This window comes from Oncorhynchus kisutch, linkage group LG10 (assembly GCF_002021735.2).
Source record: "Oncorhynchus kisutch isolate 150728-3 linkage group LG10, Okis_V2, whole genome shotgun sequence".
NCBI classification, from domain to species: Eukaryota; Metazoa; Chordata; class Actinopteri; order Salmoniformes; family Salmonidae; genus Oncorhynchus; species Oncorhynchus kisutch.
Window position 1 is genome coordinate 57,420,514 of NC_034183.2, and position 18,863 is coordinate 57,439,376.

At 45.3% G+C, this 18,863-nt stretch overlaps 1 protein-coding gene across 1 annotated transcript; it reads right to left on the reverse strand.

The window, feature by feature from the left end:
- Window positions 1-213: 213 nt before the first annotated feature.
- Window positions 214-16,175, reverse strand: LOC109888159 (non-receptor tyrosine-protein kinase TYK2). The gene is made up of 24 exons (XM_031834180.1): window positions 16,019-16,175; window positions 15,236-15,444; window positions 13,308-13,431; window positions 8,060-8,192; window positions 7,752-7,915; window positions 7,084-7,468; window positions 6,767-6,952; window positions 6,347-6,504; window positions 6,151-6,268; window positions 5,830-6,013; window positions 5,553-5,671; window positions 4,837-5,010; window positions 4,500-4,587; window positions 4,105-4,232; window positions 3,746-3,881; window positions 3,218-3,369; window positions 2,957-3,107; window positions 2,737-2,828; window positions 2,385-2,577; window positions 2,032-2,150; window positions 1,599-1,771; window positions 1,372-1,489; window positions 1,108-1,218; window positions 214-1,014 (listed from the first exon to the last, which is right to left on the reverse strand). The coding sequence occupies exons 2-24, from the start codon at window positions 15,417-15,419 to the stop codon at window positions 874-876; spliced, it is 3,531 nt and encodes a 1,176-aa protein (XP_031690040.1). The 5' UTR covers window positions 15,420-15,444; window positions 16,019-16,175; the 3' UTR covers window positions 214-873.
- Between the last annotated feature and the right edge of the window lie 2,688 nt (window positions 16,176-18,863).

Consider the following 18,863-nt stretch of genomic DNA (forward strand, 5'->3'; position numbering starts at 1 on the left):
GCATAAAATCAAATTAGCTTTCGCCTCTAGGCACACTGGACCTTAGCATGTTTATCATACCACATCTGAGTAGACAGTTTGCTCAAGTTGGCAAACAGAAGTGGACTTCCCTTTGCTTTGCACTCAACTCTCAATTTTTTTAAATAAATACACAATTGATCATTTACATTCGGTGAAAGTGTTACAAATGATGAACTAACAATTCACAACCTGTATTTTTTGGGGCTTTGGTCAAATTTATTAAACACCGTCAAGGGATACAAATGCTTCATTTTCAACATTCGCCCGCTCAAACATTTAATACATACAAACATAGGGAAAAACATGATATGATACAATAAAATCAGTAAATGTTTTATATTTACACCAATACAGAAATAAAGAGAAACGGTTGGTAATATACATGCCTCAATTGAAGTGTTATAATGTTCACATGATTAATATGAGTGACAAATCATGTGGAACGACAGCTCCTCTCCTCTTCTGGATAGTAAATATTTCATATGAATGGGATCCTCCAACTCGGGCTAAAATGTAGAAACTAATTGGATCAGTCATGGAACATGGACCCGGTCCTCCTCCCGAGACAGCACTATAGCTGCCATTCAGGGAATTTCACACCTAAAAAAATTGTATCTGTCACATCAAAATAAAACAAGTGCCATCACTAAGGGCTCATCTATATGAATGAATGGATGAGAAAGGTTTTTAGTCAGAGTTCCTATTTATTAATACAAAGAGCCGTCTACTCCTTCAGAACAGACAGAGGGCACTGTGGTGCAGGGTGTGGTGTAGACTCTAGAGTAGACGTATGTAGCAAAGTGCTGAGGAATACAGGAGTAAGGCCAGCTGGCCTGTGAAAAAGTAAGGTTCTCATTGGCTAATTTGGGCCAGCCGCACATTGGGTTGCCGTTCGTATGTCTTGCGAATCGCTTCGATGGACTCAATGAGGGATTTGAAAGATGGCCGTCTCGCGGGGTCAAAGTCCCAACAATGCTGCATCAACATGCGGACCTGTTCAAAACAAAGACAGGTTTGTTTCCCTAGGTGCATCTGGCTTACAGAAATAATGAAGACTGTGTGAGAGTGTTTAGCTGTATGCTTTACCTCGCTAGGACAGTCTCGGGGGCAGGGCAACCTATTGTGTTTCTCCAGCAGCTTGATCAGCACCATCACCGTCATCTGACCCTTCACTATACCCATCATCTGAAAGAACTTCTATAAAAAAAAAACACATACAAAATGCACACGTCACAATTAATACACTCAGCAAACCGCACACAGACTGCATCACAATTATGTAAAGGGTTGGTGGCCTTGGTTAAATGGATCATGCGGATTTAGACGGAGACAGAGGGTGTCGTTTCGTACCACTGGAGGGCTCTGACGATATTCACAGTGGGTCAGGACCTCATAGAGCGTCACGCCAAAGGACCAAATGTCTGAAGAGAAGGAAAACTTGCTCTCCTTCAGACACTCAATTGCATACCTGTCAAATAAAGTCAAAGGTTACCGTAAGATTCCAGATGTGTGCATTAAAAGGTCTCTAAATTAGCAGCCCAGAAGGGAAGTAATTGCTCAATGGCTCCAGGACTCACCAGAACACAGGACTGTCTCCATCCTCATGCACGCGGTAGTAAACATCTCCCTCTGGGATGTATTTGGTAAGGCCAAAGTCCCCGATCTTCACCAGATGCTCATTCTCCACCAGTACGTTCCGGGCAGCCAAGTCCCGGTGGATGTATCGCTTCGAGTGCAGGTAATCCATCCCCTTAAAAGGAAAAAAAGCAGAAGGAGCAGGAGGAGAGATGAGGGAGACCAAGGTGAAAGAGTAGCAGTTAGAGAAGAAAATAGAGTACTTTAATCTATTGTTGTATAAAACAATACTCCAATATTGGATAGCAAATCTTCAACTTGAACCCAAACAGTGTACCTGCTACAGAACTAAACAGAACCCTAGAAGGAATCTAGATTACATATATCTTTATATTACCAGCCCCCCCCCCCCCCCGTGCAGTGCTCTTGTCTCACCTGGCAGATCTGCTGTGCAAAGAGGAGGCTGTGAGCCACGCCCAGGCGGTGTTTGGCTAGGTACTCTCTGAGGCTGCCCAGAGGTAGGAACTCCATAATCAGCTGCACCGTCTGCCCTCCTGTGGAGACAACGAAACAGGCATTTACAGCAGTCACTCATACATACAGACGCTACCCTACACATGTAAAATGTGAACAGATGCTGGAAACCCCCCACACATGAACATGTCACCTGTAGGAAGGAGCCAAGCAAGAAATGTAATAAACAAGCATTGTATGAAAATGAGACTGCCAGTCATATACAGCAGGTGGATGCCAGACAGGTGAGCTTGACTGGATCACATGCCACTCACCCAGCTCAGAGCAGCAGCCCTTGTACTTGACTATGTTGCTGTGGTAAAGAGACTTAAGGATCTCAATCTCCTTCATCCAGCCTTCACGGAGATGACTGCCTCCCTCATGCTTCAGGGCCTTCACTGCTACATAGTCCCCTGTCCCGTCGTTGGCTGGGTCATACACATAGAGAATCACCTTCCCAAAGTGACCCTGGAAACAAAGGGAGAGAGCACAAAGCATTCTCTCAGTTAGAGGGAGGCCAGGGAATAATGTTTTACATAACGCCAGTAGATCACAAAGCACAACAGAAGATGAAGAGCACAGAGGGGTTTATAAGAGTCATGTTGTCCTGCGGAGAAATTAACTCACCTCTCCTAAGTCCCGGATCTTTTTCAAGTAGCGTTTGAGGAAAACGTTGGGGTCAGCGTCCGGGAGAGACTCCAGAGGGGATATGTCAGGATCTGATCAGAAACCAGGAGAGCAACATTAAAGCAACACTAATCAATCACGAAAATGTGGTCAATCTAAATGCTAGAAGAGGAAACGGAGAGAAACAGACTGATTCAAATAATAAAAGGAGAGGACATACTCTTGATCTGTAGTTCAGTGAGCTCTCGAAGCACAGTGCGGAAGGACGGCCTCTCCCGGGGTTCGTAGGTCAAACACATGCTAATGAAGCTGGCCAGTTCCTGCGACGAGGGCTCGGTGAGGCGACTCCGCGTCTCGTAGAAACGCTCTTTCTGTTGGCAGGGGTCAGTATGAATCACAGGCATGGTAAGAGGATGGCAGATAATGAGTTATGATTAGAGGGAGGAGAATTGAAGGGCAGTGACGATAGGACTGTAGGTACCTCAGTGAGCGTGCTGCCACTCATGGGCAAATCTCCATTGTTGCAGATCTCCAGCAGTGTGGCTCCAAAGCTCCACTGGTCGGCAGCACTGCCGAATGGGGCACTGCTTGGCACACACTCCGGGGCGATCCATGGGATTCGCTCGACACGCTCTGTAGGGCATTGAGACAGTCTAAGTCAGACCAGGCTATATAATACCACTACATTCAGTAGGTTCATGAATCACATGGTCTCACAACACAAACTAAATAACCTCTAAAGCCTTCCTGCTAAGTGTCAATATGATAGAAAGTGCAAGACAACCAGGAAGTGGGCCTCACAGCAACCAGGAAGTGGTTTGCACAGAGCTTCTTGTGACTCAATCTGATCTAAAAGAATGAAGACCAAGAAAAACCACCAGAGACGGAAATTGAGGGTTGACAAAATAACTCACTGTGGAGAGATTCTATTTCTCATGTAGTGGGTGTTGCCCAACATGGAAGTGGTCTGGTAGGAACTAACTGTTTTATTGTTCAAGTAGGAACTAACCTTCTCTGGACAGCACGTTGAGGGCAATGCCTGGATCGCTCAGCTTGACAAAGGGAAAGGTGCCCTCCTCCAGACCACGGCGAGCCACCAGAATGTTTTTAGCACAGACATTACCATGTACCAGTTGTTTAGTCTCCTGCAGTAGCCAGGTGGTAGAGGTAACAACAAAGTACATTCAGGACACTCAATAGTGGGAGATGAGGGTTGGCAATACATTAACTATGGACACAAGGGTTTAGAGTTTGAAACGGGACTATCACAGAGGACAGGAGATCAACATCCTAAAAGATCATTGTTTCATACAATGAGTGAGGAGTAATCTTAGTTTGTTGTGATGTGAGGGTATCAGACTGACTTACGAGGTAGCTCAGGGCACTGGCCAGCTGTTTGGCTACAGTAAATTTCCACTGAGGGGTGACCAGCGCCCTTTCCCTTCGCAGGAACACATCCAGAGGCCCAAACTCCACAAACTCCTCCACCATGATGTCTGCAGACAGGTCAAAGACAAGGATTATTATCTAGGATTACACAACTTACTGTTAGAGATGACCGACACGTCACTGTATTGAGTCTAATTTAAAGGCTACGGTTTGGCTGAGAGTCAGGCTTGTGGTTGTACTGTACACCAGTCCTGTTGCCTAGTAATTCAAACAACCAATACAATTAACCTTCTGAGAGGGAAGTGTCAGTGCTGAAGAAGAAAGTTGCACAGCTGAATGAGGAAGTGAGGTTGAGTAGTGCCATGGTGACTTACTCTCAGATCCTTTGACAGACACTCCGTGTACAAAGACCAGGTGACTGTGAGATACTTGGCTCATCAGACTGGCTGTTTCAAAGAACGCCTACGAGAGGACAGGAAAGAGGAAGGATTATCAGGACATTGTAAACAAAGGTTCACATTTAACAGAGTCTACCGTGAAAACGGTAGCTTCGAACCAACAAGGTAACCGTTGTGTGATTGAGGCAAACTGGGTTGGAACCTGGGATGGTGTTATCGCACAGAGCTAAAGTCCAGGCATTATCACACCGAGCTAGTCTTCAGGTCACAGGTAAGGTAATGAGAGGATAATGATACATTAATGGTAACTCACTAACGCTATGTCCTTGTGGCTCTGGTCCAAGATCTTAAGAACCACTCGGATCTCTTTGCGATCAGTAAGATTGTTGTTCCACTTGTCCTCCTCATCCTCCTCCTCTGCTCCGCCCCACACCAACAGACTGCCAGAGTAGATGTTGGTCCTGGTCCCACGGCCCAGATGCTGCTCCTAAGCACAGGGACAACCAGACATACAGCCATTTTAGAAGTACTGGGTACAAACCGGACAAAGATAGAGAAGAGCATCAGTGTTCAGTAGGGAAAAATGTATTGGAATTTAGTGAAACTGGGAGGTACTGTTGCAAAGGTGTGCCCTACTGAATATAACCCAGGTGAAACATACACAAAGAAGGGCGCTGACAGAGAGATATATAGAAGAGAATCAAATCAAATGTATTTATTTAGCCCTTCGTACATCAGCTGATATCTCAAAGTGATGTACAGAAACCCAGCCTGAAACCCCAAACAGCAAGCAATGCAGGTGTAGAAGCACGGTGGCTAGGAAAAACTCCCTGCAAAGGCCAACACCTAGGAAGAAACCTAGAGAGGAACCAGGCTATGAGGGGTGGCCAGTCCTCTTCTGGCTGTGCCGGGTGGAGATTATAACAGAACATGGCCAAGATGTTCAAATGTTCATAAATGACCAGCATGGTCAAATAATAATAATCACAGTAGTTGTCGAGGGTGCAGCAAGAATGCCCTCTCTCTCACCTGGGTGATCTCCTTGTCTTTGATCTGATGGAACCTCAGCTGAGTCAGACAGAGGGCCACAGAGTTAGGCTGAACACACTGGTCCGCACCCTGCCTCATCACCAAGAGGTTGGACAGTTCTGCAGCACACAAACACTCATTTAAATACAGTATAGGAAAACATGGACACACAACACATCCTTACAGAATAACATCTCTATACATATGTTGAGCTGTGGTATGTTAGGGGCAGAACACCAATGCACATCTATAAAAAACACATCACACACAAACTAACCTGCAGGTCGGGGTAGGCAGCATTTCTTCACAGTGAAATTGTCAGTGCCAGACTTGAGCACAAAGGTCTTTAGGCTGTCGGTGAGCTCCTTGACACTGGAGAACTCCCGGTTCCAGCCTTCCAGAGAAAACACTGAACCACTATGCAGGATCCTGAACTGCTTGTGAATTGCAGCTTGTCCATTCTATAGGAAGCCAGCAAAGACACACACATGCATCCAAATATATAACTTCTAATGACATTATATTGCTTTTCATATTTTCTGACTCTACATTTTCCATGTTCCTCGTCCTTCAGGGCTTGGTGCGGAGGCACGTTTACCTGACTCTTGTTTAGAACAGCTAATATGATGCGGTGGTAGTCGAGGACGCTCCAGCGCACAAGAAAGGCTCCCTCTTCAACTGCTTCCTTCCTCAGTCTCTGCAGCACAAAGTCATCACTGAAAAAGACAGTCAGAATTGTAGTGGGAGCCAGGGCAGTGTGTGTGTGTGTGTGTGTGTGTGTGTGTGTTACTCACTTCATTGGTCCATGGAGACCATTGGTGGCACTGAGCACTACTCTGGGCGGAGCCACCTCGTGACACAGGTAGTGGTGTGCGTCTGCAGTAAGCCGGAAGTACCCATCCAGCAGGGAGACGAAAGACAGAGCCTCAAGGCTTGAATTCATTTGAACCTCCTGCACACATATAAACATATCATCCTCAGACAACATCACACATTTCAGTCAGATACTCCGCTTCCATACAGACATACATCATATAGTAAGATGCAACTTCACACACAAACTTAACTTGAGATCTGCACACTTGACTTAGGTTTTTGCATAAATCATGCAATGTTGTCAATGGGGGATTTGCACAAAACATGGAGCTACGTGTGTGTATCTCAAGATAGGTTTGGGGCCCAACAGAAAGCAGTTAAGAGGCAGGTGCTCGAACCATAGAGAAGTTGTCCTGTTTAATGATGCTGACGTTGGCTCCAGTGATGGTGATGTGGGAGATTTCCGGGAAGTCGCAGAAAGACGTCCATGTGTCAGAGGATTTAGGTTCTTGCTGGAGGGGCGATTGCTTCACAGTTTTCCGATTCCCTAAGTAATCGTTCCCAAAGTAACTGTTGGCCTGGGCCTAGAATGGATAGACACAACTTACAGAGCATCCCACAGAAGGCACACTACGAGAAACACACAAAGGCAACTCACAGTTCTAACTAGCAGTCAAAGAGCTTGATAGACATCCAATGAGACAGACAGAAATACCTTCTGCACTGTGATCTTCCTCCACTGAATCCCCTTGGTACCAGACACCATGACCTCATGCATGACCTGAGGGCCAAAGTTCTCAGGGTCAGAGGCCCCGTGGGCGTGGCTGGTGTTGAGGTAGGAGCCGCTCCCGTCGCCCCCGTCGTTCCTCAGCTCCAGTTGGGCCGCGAGGAAGGTCTCGGTACCGAAGCAGGGGGCTAGGTGCTCCAGAGTAGACAGGTATTTATACATGACCTCCTGGGAGCCCAGGCGTCCTAAGTCCACAGTGTGCTCCTGGAAGGTCCTCACGAAGTCAGCAAACACACGCCGGATACGGATCTTGGTCAGGAAGTTGTCCCTCGCTATGTGTTTGGAGAAGGATCTCGGAATGCAGCGCAGGAAGCTACAGTATGGCAAGGGGAATATGGAAGTCAATCAAAACATTACGGCTGCATTTGTAAAGGCACTAGTTTCTCTCTATAATGCACTAGTTTCCCTCTATAATGCACTAGTTTCCCTCTATAATGCACTAGTTTCCCTCTATAATGCACTAGTTTCCCTATATAATGCACTAGTTTCCCTCTATAATGCACTAGTTTTGATAGTGAATAAGGTGCCATTTTTCAACAAACTTTGTCAAAGCCCTTCCTAAACAATGCACCCATCCCCTCTGACTCATGGCTTACCTGACAGACTTGGCCACTTCCTGTAGCGTGCAGCCTGAGCACAGGGCCTGGTGAGAGAGATGCAGCACAGCCATCCCCAGACTCTCATTCTTAAAGCGACTCAACTCTTCTTTTCCTTGAGCATCCTCCATCGGCGTGACATCATTCACAAAATCAAACTTTGCCTAAGAGAAACAAAAGGGAAATGAGTTTTTTCACAATATGAAAACGTCCGTGTGACACAGGAATATTATGTTAATGCACACTTCCACAGGAATATATGAATACAAACACATTTTGGATAAAACACGCCTCTTTCTGAAACTCACCTGGCAGAAGAGGTATTCCAGGGAGGTCATTTCTAGTAGAGGTGAGCCCCCGTGCTCTGTCCCTGACCGTGGGGCATATCGCGACACTGACGGCTCCTTCTCACACAACCCATGCCAATTCCGAAAGTAAAACCTGGGAACCGAAAGAGAAAATTCCCTATATAAATATGCCTGTACATAAAATCATACAGTGCATAGTCTCTCTCACACACACACACACTGTGTTAGGTTAGATTACTCGTTGGTTTTTACTGCACTGTCGGAACTAGAAGCATTTCGCTACACTCGCATTAACATCTGCTAACCATGTGTATGTGACAAATAAAATTTGATTTGACACACACTATAAAAACAGTTGGCTGGTATGCCCTCGCCCTTCTGAGCGGTCAGCTGTGAATGCCCTCACCTGCTAGCACAATTATGCTGACTGGGATTTGGGTTCTGACCTTCCACAGGGTGTCCGCGCAGAACAATGCTGATGCTTCTCTGGGTTTTGATGCTCCACAGGATGTCCACTCAGAACAATGTTGATGCTTCTCTGGGTTCTGATGCTCCACAGGATGTCCGCTCAGAACAATGCTGATGCTTCTCTGGGTTCTGATGCTCCACAGGATGTCCCCTCAGAACAATGCTGATGCTTCTCTGGGTTCTGATGCTCCACAGGATGTCCACTCAGAACAATGCTGATGCTTTTCTGGGTTCTGACCCTCCACAAGATGTCTGGTCAGAACAATTTTGAGGTAGTCGGGTGTGCTATTTACAGATTGGCTGTGTACAGGTGCAGTGATCAGTAAGCTGATGCTTAAAGTTAGAGAGGGAGATATAAGACTCCAGCTTCAGAGATTTTTGCAATTTGTTCCAGTCATTGGCAGCAGGGAACTGGAAGGAAAGGCGGCCAAAGTAAGTGTTGGCTTTGGGGATGACCAGTAAAATATACCTGCTAGAGTGCGTGCTACGGGTGGGTGTTGCTATGGTGACCAGTGAGCTGAGATAAGGCGGGGCTTTACCTAGCAAAGACTTATAGATGACCTTGCGCCAGTGGGTTTGGCGATGGATATGTAGTGAGGGCCAGCCAACGAGAGCATACATATCACTCACTATACCTTATCCAACCTATTAGTTCCACCACCCACACATGCAATGACATCTCCTGGTTTCAATGATGTTTCTAGAGACAATATCTCTCTCTTCATCACTCAATACATAGGTTTACCTTCACTGTATTCACATCCTACCATACATTTGTCTGTACATTATACCTTGATGCTATTTTATCGCCCCCAGAAACCTCCTTTTACTCTATGTTCCAGACGTTCTAGACGACCAATTCTCATAGCTTTTAGCCGTACCCTTATTCTACTCCTCCTATGTTCCTCTGGCGATGTAGAGGTGAATCCAGGCCCTGCAGTGCCTAGCTCCACTCCTATTCCCCAGGCGCTCTCTTTTGACGACTACTGTAACCGTAATAGCCTTGGTTTCATGCATGTTAACATTAGAAGCCTCCTCCCTAAGTTTGTTCTATTCACTGCTTTAGCACACTCTGCCAACCCGGATGTTCTAGCTGTGTCTGAATCCTGGCTTAGGAAGACCACCAAAAATGCAGAAATTTTTATTCCAAACTACAACATTTTCAGACAAGATAGAACTGCCAAAGGGGGCGGTGTTGCAATCTACTGCAAAGATAGCCTGCAGAGTTCTGTCCTACTATCCAGGTCTGTACCCAAACAATTTGAACTTCTACTTTTAAAAATCCACCTCTCTAAAAACAAGTCTCTCACCGTTGCCGCCTGCTATAGACCACCCTCTGCCCCCAGCTGTGCTCTGGACACCATATGTGAACTGATTGCCCCCCATCTATCTTCAGAGTTCGTGCTGCTAGGCGACCTAAACTGGAACATGCTTAACACCCCAGCCATCCTACAATCTAAACTTGATGCCCTCAATCTCACACAAATTATCAATGAACCTACCAGGTACCTCCCCAAAGCCTTAAACACGGGCACCCTCATAGATATCATCCTAACCAACTTCCCCTCTAAATACACCTCTGCTGTCTTCAACCAAGATCTCAGCGATCACTGCCTCATTGCCTGCATCCGTAATGGGTCAGCGGTCAAACGACCTCCACTCATCACTGTAAAACGCTCCCTGAAACACTTCTGCGATCAGGCCTTTCTAATCGACCTGGCCGGGGTATCCTGGAAGGATATTGATCTCCTCCCGTCAGTAGAGGATGCCTGGATATTTTTTTTAAATGCCTTCCTAACCATCTTAAATAAACATGCCCCATTCAAGAAATTTAGAACCAGGAAAAGATATAGCCCTTGGTTCTCCCCAGACCTGACTGCCCTTAACCAACACAAAAACATCCTATGGCGTTCTGCATTAGCATCGAACAGCCCCCGTGATATGCAGCTGTTCAGGGAAGCTAGAAACCATTATACACAGGCAGTTAGAAAAGCCAAGGCTAGCTTTTTCAAGCAGAAATTTGCTTCCTGCAACACTAACTCAAAAAAGTTCTGGGACACTGTAAAGTCCATGGAGAATAAGAACACCTCCTCCCAGCTGCCCACTGCACTGAAGATAGGAAACACTGTCACTGATAAATCTACCATAATTGAGAATTTCAATAAGCATTTTTCTACGGCTGGCCATGCTTTCCACCTGGCTACTCCTACCCCGGACAACAGCACTGCACCCCCAACAGCAACTCGCCCAAGCCTTCCCCATTTCTCCTTCTCCCAAATCCATTCAGCTGATGTTCTGAAAGAGCTGCAAAATCTGGCCCCTACAAATCAGCCGGGCTAGACAATCTGGACCCTTTCTTTCTAAAATTATCTGCTGAAATTGTTGCCACCCCTATTACTAGCCTGTTCAACCTCTCTTTCGTGTCGTCTGAGATTCCCAAAGATTGGAAAGCAGCTGCGGTCATCCCCCTCTTCAAAGGGGGGGACACTCTTGAACCAAACTGCTACAGACCTATATCTATCCTACCGTGCCTTTCTAAGGTCTTCGAAAGCCAAGTCAACAAACAGATTACCGACCATTTCGAATCTCACCATACCTTCTCTGCTATGCAATCTGGTTTCAGAGCTGGTCATGGGTGCACCTCAGCCACGCTCAAGGTCCTAAACGATATCTTAACCGCCATCGATAAGAAACATTACTGTGCAGCCGTATTCATTGATCTGGCCAAGGCTTTCGACTCTGTCAATCACCACATCCTCATCGGCAGACTCGACAGCCTTGGTTTCTCAAATGATTGCCTCGCCTGGTTCACCAACTACTTCTCTGATAGAGTTCAGTGTGTCAAATCGGAGGGTCTGCTGTCCGGACCTCTGGCAGTCTCTATGGGGGTGCCACAGGGTTCAATTCTTGGACCGACTCTCTTCTCTGTATACATCAATGAGGTCGCTCTTGCTGCTGGCGAGTCCCTGATCCACCTCTACGCAGACGACACCATTCTGTATACTTCCGGCCCTTCTTTGGACACTGTGTTAACAACCCTCCAGGCAAGCTTCAATGCCATACAACTCTCCTTCCGTGGCCTCCAATTGCTCTTAAATACAAGTAAAACTAAATGCATGCTCTTCAACCGATCGCTACCTGCACCTACCCGCCTGTCCAACATCACTACTCTCGACGGCTCTGACTTAGAATACGTGGACAACTACAAATACTTAGTTGTCTGGTTAGACTGTAAACTTTCCTTCCAGACCCATATCAAACATCTCCAATCCAAAGTTAAATCTAGAATTGGCTTCCTATTTCGCAACAAAGCATCCTTCACTCATGCTGCCAAACATACCCTTGTAAAACTGACCATCCTACCAATCCTCGACTTTGGCGATGTCATTTACAAAATAGCCTCCAATATCCTACTCAACAAATTGGATGCAGTCTATCACAGTGCAATCCGTCTTTATCACCAAAGCCCCATATACTACCCACCATTGCGACCTGTACGCTCTCGTTGGCTGGCCCTCGCTTCATACTCGTCGCCAAACCCACTGGCTCCATGTCATCTACAAGACCCTGCTAGGTAAAGTCCCCCCTTATCTCAGCTCGCTGGTCACCATAGCATCTCCCACCTGTAGCACACGCTCCAGCAGGTATATCTCTCTAGTCACCCCCAAAACCAATTCTTTCTTTGGCCGCCTCTCCTTCCAGTTCTCTGCTGCCAATGACTGGAACGAACTACAAAAATCTCTGAAACTGGAAACACTTATCTCCCTCACTAGCTTTAAGCACCAACTGTCAGAGCAGCTCACAGATTACTGCACCTGTACATAGCCCACCTATAATTTAGCCCAAACAACTACCTCTTTCCCAACTGTATTTAATTTTTATTTTGCTCCTTTGCACCCCATTATTTTTATTTCTACTTTGCACATTCTTCCATTGCAAAACTACCATTCCAGTGTTTTACTTGCTATATTGTATTTACTTTGCCACCATGGCCTTTTTTGCCTTTACCTCATTTGCTCACATTGTATATAGACTTGTTTATACTGTATTATTGACTGTATGTTTGTTTTACTCCATGTGTAACTCTGTGTCGTTGTATCTGTCGAACTGCTTTGCTTTATCTTGGCCAGGTCGCAATTGTAAATGAGAACTTGTTCTCAACTTGCCTACCTGGTTAAATAAAGGTAAAATAAAGGTAAAATAAATAAATAGAGCATACATGTTTGCAGTGGTGGGTAGTATATGGGGCTTTGGTGATAAAACGGATGGCACTGTGATAGACTACATCCATCACAGAATGCTGATGCTTCTCTGGGTTCTGACCCTCCACAGGATGTCCGGTCAGAACAATGACGATGCTTCTCTTTTCAGGGTTTTAATTTCCTTTTCCTCTCTCTTCACACACTTCTGGTCATACAACATGAATCTTGACTGGGAGTGAATCTTGGTGGAATAGTACTCGTGTTACTCCGAATGATTTGTGATTATTTTGATGCACGCACCACATTCAAGTATTCTTGTTGCTGTCCACAATAAAAAAAATTGACCTCAGAAATGAGTCTTCTTTCTTTGGACAAAGATAACACTCTGTCCTGAGTGGGTGCAGTGTCCAGTTGCGCCTTTCCAAAAGCTCTGATTGGTTGGGAACGGCAGGGCTAACTGAGGTAGGCTGAACAGCCAAACTAACGGTACTCAAGGGAAAATGAAGGGAAGTGTGAGGGAAATCTAGGTAGAAACGAGGGGACGGGATGGCCTTTTTTAAACACACACAAACACTAACCTCATGCGATAATGGAGTGTCAGGCTTGTCTGCTCTTCTGGGTTGAAGAAATGGTTGGGACTGTACCAGCAGTGGGATTCAGGGTCATACAGGGAAAACAGGACATGGCACAGTGGAGTGATACCTAGCGGGACAGATATATAGGTTAAGTACACCTTGGATACACCCTTTCAATGACATACAGTTCATTGAGGAAGTACACAGACCCCTTCACTTTTTCCACATTTTGTTACGGTACAGCCTTATTCTAAAGTGGATTACATTTAAAAAATGTCATCAATCTACACACAAAACCCCATAATGACAAAGTGAAAATAGTTTTTTAAACATTTTTGCAAATGTAAAAACAAAAAAAAAACGAATACCTTATTTACATAAGAATTCAGACCATTTGCTATGAGACTCGAAATTGAGCTCAGGTGCATCCTGTTTCCATTGATCATCTTTGATACATTTTATACAACTTGATTAGAGTCCACCTGTGGTAAATTCAATTGATTGGACATGATTTGGAAATGCACACACCTGCCTATACAAGGTCGCACAGTTGACAGTGCACGTCAGAGCAAAAAACCAAGCCATGAGGTCAAAGGAATTGTACATAGAGCTCTGAGACAGGATTGTGTCGAGGCACAGATCTGGGGAAGGGTACCAAAACATTTCTGCAGCTTTGAAGGTCCCCAAGAACACAGTGGCCTCCATCATTCTTAAATGGAAGAAGTTTGGAAACAGGACTCTAGGACTCTTCCTAGAGCTGGCTGCCCAGCCAAACTGAGCAATCGGGGGAGTAGGGCATTGGTCAGGGAGGTGACCAAGAACCCGATGGTCACTCTGACAGAGCTCTAGAGTTCCTCTGTGGAGATGGGAGAAACTTCCAGAAGGACAACTATCTCTGCAGCAATCCATCAATCAGGCCTTTGTGGTAGAGTGGCCAGATGGAAGCCACTCCTCAGTAGAAGGCACATGAAATCCTGCTTGGAGTTTGCCAAAAGACACCTAAAGACTCTCAGACAATGAGAAACCAGATCCTCTGGTCTGATGAAACCAAGATTGAACTCTTTGGCCTGAATGCCAAGCATCACGTTTGGAGGAAACCTGGCACCCTCCCTACGGTGAAGCATGGTGGTGGCAGCATTATGCTGTAGGGATGTTCTTCAGCAGTAGGGACTGGGAGACTAGTCAGGATCAAGGGAAAGATGAACGGAGCAAAGTACATTGATGAAAACCTGCTCCAGAGCACTCAGGACCTCAGACTGGGGCGAAGGTTCACCTTCCAACAGGACAACGACTAAGCACACAGCCAAGACAACGCAAGAGTAACTTCAGAACAAGTCTCTGAATGTCCCGATTGAACATCTCTGGAGAGACTTGAAAATAGCTGTTGAGTGACGCTCCCCATCCAACCTGACAGAGCTTGAGAGGATCTACAGAGAAGAATGGGATAAACTCCCCTGATACTGGTGTGCCAAGCTTGTAGCATCATACCCAAGAAGACCGAGGCTGTAATTGCTGCCAAAGGTGCTTCAACACCGTACTGAGTAAAGGGTCTGAATACTTATGTAAATGTGATATTTCAGTTTTTTTTTAAATACATTTACAAGCATTTCTAAAAACCTGTTTTTGCTTAATCATTATGGGGTAGTGTGTGTAGATTTATGAAGAAAATAAACGATTTAATCCATTTTAGAATAAGGCTGTAACGTAACAAAATGTGGAAATAGGGAAGGGGTCTGAATACTTTCCGAATGCACTGTAAAACCCAGATGCCTGGAGTCATCAACTCAAACACACCCTTACGTGCCAGGCTGCCAATGTCCTCAAACAACAGAACACCACACAGCTAACCTGAATGCCCTAAATTATTGCTCAATACTCAAACAAAATATTGTTTCTGTTTCATTAAAACAATAAATGGCACTTGTTCTTACCCACAGTCTGTGCTGCAGAGATTGAAAGCTCCTCGGCTGTCACTTTACCCTCTGTGTGGGTCAGATAGCGCTCCCCTCCCTTGGTCCAAAACAGATAGACATGGACGCCTGGTCCCTGAGGAGGCTCACACTGGCCTGTGGATGACCCTGTCCTGGTACTCTTGGAGCGGCCACTTCGAGACATTATGGACCAGGCTGAGTCACTACACCTGTGACAGGGAGGAAGTAAGAGAAAAGTATTTCCCTGTAATCAATTACATAGTAACAAATCCAGATAACAATTAAGGACTTGCGTTTTATACTTTATACGTGGGTTTTTGTTAATATCAACGACAAAAATATACTCAAATACAATGTAAGCCTTATTGTAGCAAGTAATCACATCTGGATCAAATAGATTTGTTACCATGTAATTGTTCAGCATTATTACCATCGCGATATGATCCAATATTTTCTAGTAAGGCCTTCCGGGTATTGCACATGAATATCAGTAAAGACGAACATTTAACGATAACATGACACGAAAATCCGGATTTAATTTATCCAATGTTCCTACATTTTCAAATATATATTCTCACCAATACATTAATCACTTCGTCATCGACCTGATTGCTCACGGAGATGGTAGAATGTGGCCTACTGTGTACTGTAAACAATTGTAAACCAGAGGCATAAAGCCCACTTCCTATAATCCTGATATAGTATGCTTTATCCGCCAATGCTGGAATAAACCCGGGTATTTGTAAATTGTATTGCACATTTGTCAAACTACAGGTTTCTTACCATTTAGTTGCGTCACTAAAACGTGTAGTTAGAAAATCCAATGCAGGTTGAACCGAAGTCCACTCTTATGATTTCCTAAAACGTGTTTCCCCTACTCCTACGCATTCCCGTGAAGCGCACAGATAGAGAAGTCAGCTACAAGACGAAAACACCGAAAGACACTTTTGGCCACTCCCCTTGAACCAGCTGTACTACAGGAGGATTGTGGGATAGCTCAAATCAATTCGTATTTGCGTCGAATACAACAGTTGTAGACCTTATTGTGAGATGCTTACTTACAAGCCCTTCCAACATTGCAGTTCAAGAAATACACTACCGTTCAAAAGTTTGGGGTCACTTATGCATTTCTTTGTTTTCCCAGAAAACATACATGAAATGAGTTGCAAATTTAATAGGAAAAATAGTCAAGACGTTGACAAAGTTATAAGTAATTATTTTTAATTGAAATAATAATTGTGTCCTTCAAAACGGCTTTCATCAAAGAATCCTCCATTTGCAGCAATTACCGCCTTGCAGACGTTTGGCTTTCTAGTTGTCAATTTGTTGAGGTAATCTGAAGAGATTTCACCCCATGCTTCCTGAAGCATCTCCAACAAATTGAATTGGCTTGATGGGCACTTCCTACAGTACCGTATGGCCAAGCTGCACCCACAACAGCTCAATAGGGTTGAGATCCGGTGACTGCTGGCCACTCCTTATAGACAAAATACCAGCTGACTGCTTCTTCCCTAAATAGTTATTGCATAGTTTGGAGCTGTGCTTTGGGTCATTGTCCTGTTGTATGAGGAAATTGGCTCCAAATAAGCGCCATCCACAGGGCGGCACCTCCAGACCACCACCATGCTTAACAGATGGCGTCAAGCTCTTCTCCAGAATCTTTTCATTTTTTCTGCATCTCACAAATGTTCTTCTTTGTGACCCGAACACCTCAAACTTAGATGTGTCTGTCCATCACCTTTTTCCAATCTTCCTCTGTCCAGTGTCTGTGTTCTTTTACCCATCTTAATCTTATATATTTTTTGGCTAGTCTAAGATATGGCTTTTTCGTTGCAACTCTGCCTAGAAGGCCAGCATCCCGGAGTCGCGTCTTCACTGTTGACGTTAAGACTGGTGTTTTGCGGGTACTATTTAATGAAGCTGCCAGTTGAGGACTTGTGAGGCATCTGTTTCTCTAACCAGACTCTAATGTACTTGTCCTCTTGCTCAGTTGTGCACCAGGTTCTCCCACTCTATTCTGGTTAGAGTCAGTTTGCGCTGTTCTGTGAAGGGGGTAATACACAGCGTTGTACGAGATTTTCAGGTTCTTGGCAATTTCCCGCATGGAATAGCCTTAATTTCTCAGAACAAGAATAGACTGACGAGTTCCAGAATAAAGTTATTTGTTTCTGGCCATTTTGAGCCTATAATCTAACCTATAAATGCTGATGCTCTAGATACTCAACTCGTCTAAAGAAGGCCAGTTGTATTGTTTCTTTAATCAGGACAACCGTTTTCAGCTGTGCTAACATAATTGCATAAGGGTTTTCTAATGATCAATTAACCATTTAAAATGATGCACTTTGATTAGCTAACACAACGTGCCATTGGAACAGAGGAGGGATGTTTGCTGATAATGGGCCTCTGTACGCCTATGTAAACTCAGCAAAAAAAGAAACAGCCCTTTTTCAGGACTGTGTCTTTCAAAGATAATTAGTAAAAATCGAAATAACTACACAGATCTTCATTGTAAAGGGTTTAAACACTGTTTCCCATGCTTGTTCAATGAACCATAAACAATTAATGAACATGCACCTGTGGGACGGTCGTTAAGACACTAACAGCTTACAGACGGTAGGAAATTAAGGTCACAGTTATGAAAACTTAGGACACTAAATACGCCTTTCTACTGACTCTGAAAAACACCAAAAGAAAGATGCCCAGGGTCCCTGCTCATCTGCATGAACGTGCCTTAGGCATGCTGCAAGGAGGGATGATGACTGCAGATGTGGCCAGGGCAATAGACGCCTTGAGACGCCTAAGACAGCGCTACAGGGAGACAGGACGGACAGAGCAGAACACATGTAACAACACCTGCACAGGATTGGTACATCTGAACATCACATCTGCGGGACAGGTACAGGATGGCAACAACAACTGCCCGAGTTACACCAGAAACGCGCAATCGCTCCATCAGTGCTCAGACTGTCCGCAATAGGCTGAGAGAGGCTGGACTGAGGGCTTGTAGGCCTGTTGTAAGGTAGGTCCTCACCAGACATCACCGGCAACGTCGCCTATGGGCACAAACCCACAGTCGCTGGACCAGACATGATTGGCAAAAAGTGCTCTTCACTGACGAGTTGCGTTTTTGTCTCACCAGAGGTGATGGTCGGATTTGCGTTTCTCGTCGAAGGAATGAGCGTTACACGAGGCCTGTACTCTGGAGCAGGATCGATTTGGAGGTGGAGGGTCCATCATGGTCTGAGACCGTGTGTCACAGCATCATCGGACTGAGCTTGTTGTCATTGCAGGCAATCTCAACGCTGTGCGTTACAGGGAAGACATCCTCCTCCCTCATGTGGTACCCTTCCTGCAGGCTCATCCTGACATGACCCTCTAGCATGACAATTCCACCAGCCATACTACTCGTTATGTGCGTGATTTCCTGCAAGACAGGAATGTCAGTGTTCTGCCATAGCCAGCAAAGAGCCCGGGTCTCAATCCCATTGAGCACGTCTGGGACCTGTTGGATCGGAGGATGAGGGCTAGGGCCATTCCCCCTAGAAATGTCTGGGAACTTTCAGGTGCCTTGGTGGAAGAGTGGGGCAACATCTCACAGAAAGAACTGGCAAATCTGGTGCAGTTCATG